The sequence below is a fragment of the Pollachius pollachius genome, assembly GCF_949987615.1.
Source record: "Pollachius pollachius genome assembly, chromosome: 18".
NCBI lineage: Eukaryota > Metazoa > Chordata > Actinopteri > Gadiformes > Gadidae > Pollachius > Pollachius pollachius.
This window is the reverse complement of record NC_136951.1, coordinates 12,177,418-12,182,990: the sequence shown is the minus strand read 5'-3', so window position 1 is coordinate 12,182,990 and position 5,573 is coordinate 12,177,418. Positions and strand designations below refer to the sequence as shown.

General features: G+C 48.3%; 1 protein-coding gene across 5 annotated transcripts in view; it reads right to left on the bottom strand.

Moving 5' to 3' along the window:
* dgki (diacylglycerol kinase, iota) overlaps nt 1-4,858 on the bottom strand; it is a 60,977-nt gene extending 56,119 nt beyond the window's left edge. For all 5 annotated transcript variants that reach the window (XM_079755307.1, XM_079755310.1, XM_079755308.1 and 2 more), the window contains exon 1: nt 4,593-4,858. In XM_079755307.1, the coding sequence (XP_079611433.1) occupies nt 4,593-4,804 (212 nt within the window). In that variant the 5' untranslated portion in view covers nt 4,805-4,858. The remainder of the gene's footprint in view (nt 1-4,592) is intronic.
* Between the last annotated feature and the right edge of the window lie 715 nt (nt 4,859-5,573).

Genomic DNA, 5,573 nt, shown 5'->3' with positions numbered 1-5,573 from the left:
ACTGATCAGTAGAACAGTAGCTTTTGTTTGGCAAAGTCATTTTCTGCGAACATACTCACTTTAGCAATAATAGGTGCTTGAACGGTATAACAGCACTCCTTAAAAAGCGTTAGCCCTACTCCTCTATACTTGTACACCGGGTTCACCCAAAAATGCAACGTAATGTATAGGCGCCGTTAACTCTTGGGGAAGAATGTACAGTGCATCTTCTCAAGGGTTGTGTGAGTTCCTCTTCTCCGCACAACCGTCACTCTCACTGTCTTTTCCGCTTCCGTCCTCTTTGAAATCGGTCCGAAAGGACACTTCCCCTTTTTTCTATCTTTCACCCTTCCCCATTCTGTTTCCCTCTCCAGTCTCTCATATCTGTCGCCAACGTCTCTCAAGGGGCCATCAATTAATCAATCAAAAGGAACAATTCTAATTTGATTAAGAGGAAATAAATGGAGGCGTGCCTCTTCCCAGTTTCTCTTTCATCCTCTCGGTGTCTGTGCTGTCTGACCCCCCCCTCCCCCCCTCCCCCCACCCCCTCCCTAGTGTTTTATCCTAATTGTGTTGGTTGAATGAGGTGCTTGATACCCTGGCTGCATCAGATGATAAAACGCCCTTTGATTGCTGTTCAGCCCCGCAGGTGGTACAGCCGACCCACACACACACACACATGCCAACGCCAGACACCTTTTTTGTGGTTCCTTTTTGTTGTTTTTCCTTTTTTAACCCGGCCCGCCAAACTTACATTCTCTCCTTCCTCCTCCCTGTTTTAGTCTCATCACTTCTCCACCTCTCTCTTTTGTCTTTTCAACTTTTTTTTGTGTGTGCACATGCTGGTTCATGCGTGTTAGGTATATGGGTATGTGTTTCGTGTGTGTGTTCGCACCACTTATACCGTTACTCCTTTCGCCTCTATACCATGTTGGTATCCATCACTTTAGTTTTCCAAGCTGTGTAAGTGCATTGACTCTCCCAATCAGCTGCTGCCTACTCCTTCTATGTTGTTCTCGTTCTCTCTCTCTATTTCTCTCTCTCTCTCTCTCTCTCTCTCTCTCTCTCTCTCTCTCTCATGCAAGGCATGCAAAAACGTGGACATCAAGGAGGAAGTTCACGGGAGCCGATACGGCGAGCACGGTTTAAGTGTGTGTGTGTGTGTGTGTGTGTTTGTGCGTATGTGTGATATAATGCGTGTGGGTCTGTCTTTGAACATGTCATTGTGTCTGTTTGTCTGTCTGTGTGTGTGTGTGTGTGTGTGTGTGTGTGTGTGTGTGTGTGTGTGTGTGTGTGTGTGTGTGTGTGTGTGTGTGTGTGTTATATCAGCTATGGCCTTAGCGGGCGTGACGGGGGGCTTGGGTGGGGTGAGGAGGGGTCGAGTGCACGCAGTTCTTACGACACAGTCTTTAACCTGGTGGTCCGCAGTATTGACCTATTCGAACATGTGGCCGCTGCGGCGATGAGGATGACACCACTGACCTAGGGCAGCAGGCGTGGCTACGGTGGGAGGGTCTGATGGGGGAGTGGGGGAGGGAAGGGGGTGGCACTTTGACAGGAAATAGACACGATGGCCGGAGAGAATTAGGCCACAAACAAACAAGGGTCGGCCCGTGTGAAACACTGAGTGGTGCCCATGGGCTGATGCTACGGGTTGGGCCAGTGGCAACAACCAGTGGCTTAACAAGAGCAGGACAACAACCAGTGGCTTAACAAGAGCAGGACAACAACCAGTGGCTTAACAAGAGCAGGACAATAACCAGTGGCTTAACAAGAGCAGGACAACAACCAGTGGCTTAACAAGAGCAGGACAATAACCAGTGGCTTAACAAGAGCAGGACAACAACCAGTGGCTTAACAAGAGCAGGACAACAACCAGTGGCTTAACAAGAACAGGACAACAACTCGTCGGTGGGCTGTGTTCACATCGAATGTGTATTGCACTGAAAGGGAAATGGGGAAATGTTAAATGTGGTAGTAGTAAAACACATACGGCTTGGTTCCCCCTCTGTTTCCTGTTTGACCTGCCGGGCTGCTGCAGCTAAGGGCAGAGGAAGGAGGAAGGAGGAAGGAAGAAGGAGGTAGGACTTGCAGCCTGGCTGTGGGTGACCTCATCACTGGATACCTGACGACTACACTGAGGTCTGATTGTTTGCTGCCTGAGTGGTTTATCAAGTGCCATGAAGAACAATGACGCAGCCGCCATCCTGACAGTAGATGGGTCTCATGTGTGCCAGCCAACAGAATGACAATATGTGTATCTCATCTGTTTGTGTGTGTACGTGTGTGTGTGTGTGTGTGTGTGTGTGTGTGTGTGTGTGTGTGTGTGTGTGTGTGTGTGTGTGCTGAAAAGGGATTGTCATGCAGGCAAACAGCTGAGACATCCGAGAATAGATGAAAGGAGAGGCACTGGTTATCTGGGAACACTGACTGCAAACACACACACACACACACACACACGCACACACACACACACACACACAGACACACAGACACACAAACACAGACACACACGCAGGCACGAAGTGTGACAAATGTCTGGTAGATGTGTTACGCATGCTTTTAGCAAGTCTGGACACAAACACACTTACGCCCTCAGACACAGGCACACGTCCGCACACAGGTGTACATTACACACACACATTGTCTTTGATGTTCATTGGCATCAATTCAGAGCTCTTTCATATTACCAGTTATGGTAATTCACTCCTTGGCACAGAGCTCTTCAAAGCTATGTACACACACAAACACACACACACATACAAACACTTTATGGCGGTGTTCTGTGGTCTCACCTGCTAATACAATTATCAACCATTCGGCGGATGTCTTAGAGAATGGACATTGCAGTGTTTCTGTCTCTGAAGATATAATTCAATGTGTGTTCGAAGGTTTTTAAAAATACATTCAACACACAAGCGGTATTGTAAATTCAACATAGAGGAAGTTCTGGTCCTCTAAAAAAAGCAGGTCTATAATTACATCCCTGAATAAGCAAATAAATAATAATAAAAAAATCATAGGCTAGCACCGTTTTAAATATCAGTTAACCTCAACTGATATTATGCATGATAGCAAACAGAGAGAGAGAGGGAGGAAGTGTAAGAACCGACCCAGCCAGGAAGTCAAAGATATGAGAATAAGTGAATAAGCTGGTATAACACCTGTATCATTTATGAAACACACACACACACACATGTGTAATACAGCGTTTCCTTGTAGGCCTAAAACACACGTAGCTTCATTTAAATCAAGTAATGACAGCCAAAGCAACCTGATCACTTTGTTACTAACTACCATTCCATCTATAGATATTTCAATCGTGCTGCAAACGTCACTGACATCAATCTACAACACATCTGTCTCAAGCCTCTTCACTCGGGATTTGAAACAGGTGGTTCACGCTGTATCCGGGACACATGCGGCTCAGTTATCGATTTGGTTTATTGATAATGTTGCACTGATATGAATAGGACTTAGGTTGTTTTCCGTATTTTATCTCAGAAAGCAACGGTAAGAAAGGTCAATGGAGACGGTCAGATATTTGGATGGCGGCTGGTCAGGACTGTCGGTGTGTGTGTGTGTGTGTGTGTGTGTGTGTGTGCGTGTGTGTGTGTGTGTGCGTGTGTGTGTGTGCGTGTGTGTTTGTGTGTGTGTGTGATGTGATGTTTGTTTTGGTCTCTGGCCAGTTTTTACTATCAACAGCAGCTGCCAGTGTCACTGGGGTGTCAGGCTGCTGCTGGCACACACACACACACACACACAGACACAGACACAGACACAGACACAGACACACACACACACACACACACACACACACACACACACACACACACAAACACACACACACACACACACACACAATCAATAGAGACATGCATGGCACTAGGGTACAGAAGCAGGGCGAATAACACATTTGATGGCCTAGCAAGGTTAGTCTGACTTACTAAGGGTCGAACAACAAATCTAGATGCCTACTCCTTCTTCTTAACACGGTGTAAATACATATCACAGCAAAACATAACCTAACCACAGGAAACACCGTCATACACATATGATTGTATGTTTCCGTTTGAGTAGGCTATTTTTAGAGCATATCAAAATGTGCTCACATACTGACGTTTGGGTCCCACACCGCTTGTGTGTGTGAGTGATTAGCGACAGGCAGCTTGTAACACGCTATTACTGTGGCGGAGCGGATTATCTGGCTAGAGGCTTTAGCATGGACAGGGGTTTGGAAGTCGTTGACGCAACTGTCAATTGCCCAGCCAAAATAGCAAAGGATCGGCTCGGTATCGCCCTGTTGTGATATGTTTGCGGTGCTCACGCGCACTGGTAGGTTTTGGGGAAATTTTGCACAATCGTAGGACACAAGCGATGAACGAAATAAACGCTAAAGGGTCCCCTCTGTCGTACGTATGACAGTTAGTACGGCTCTAATCAATACGTAGCCACAACACAAATCCACCGCTTAGCGCCCAAACAAACTAGGTTATGTCAAATACCAAGCTATCAAACAACCTCTGGTCCATTCTCATAGACCGTCTTCAGAAATGTCGGCGTTCCTCCGGCCGTATCCTGTCCGGACACAACCCCCCTAGGACACCACTCACCTATACGAGGTCTGTTTTCTGAAAGCCAGTCCTTTTAATTTCTCCTCCAGCGTCTCTTTGTCCATTTCAGGAAGGCTGGTGAACGTGTCGCCGCAGCCCATGGCTTCCTCTGAACCCGCGCCGGACTCCGAGTCACCCCCTTCGGCCCCGAGTGCAGCCAGGCACCCGGTGAAACCACCTCCCGGGCCGCGGTCGTTCGCCAGGGGGTCCATGCCGGTTGACGCTCTCTCTCTCCCCTAGCCCCGCACTGGACCCCCCTCTGCCCGGCTCGTAAGAGAACACAGGCTCCGGCGGGGGGGGGGGGGGGGGGGGGGGGATTCTGAATTAAAACAAGCGACTCTATCGTTATAAAACGCGAGAATACATGTGGTTATTTTCGGGGCTAACACCCAGACCGCCGGGTGACCGCTGTCAGCTTGGTTTGTTGTTGCCGCAGCCGGGCACGGCAGCACGCGCTCGCCGCCTGGGGACCGAACTACCTCGCGAGCCTGACAGACTGGTAATGGCAACACGTCGCGCTGCTAGCTCGAGCGGGGCGGCGACAACAAACGTTTGATGAGAGCGCGGCGACGTCAGTAGTAGTACCGAGGCGGCGAGTAGCATCCATGGCCCTGGAACGAGAAGTGGAGCATTGTGGGATATTCCAGCAACTCTCCTCCTCCTCCTCCTCCTCTTTGACTCTCTCGTGGTCCTTCGCTCTGCAGCAGCATCATCGTCACTCAGGGAAAAAAATTAGGGCAGAGAGGGTGAGCTAGCCCGAAGGTGCACGCACGCCACGCATGTATGGGCAAACACGCATTTTGCGTCGTAGGGAATTGAACAATGTGTTGATTTATGCGATAACAGGATGAATTGAGAAAGCTTCTCTTAGGCTAATGGTATACCCAGATGTCTTTTATTTATTCAAATGTAATTTCAAGTTCGCTGTTTCAATACAAACCACCATTTCTCTGTGGTTATACATTGTCATTTGTAATTATA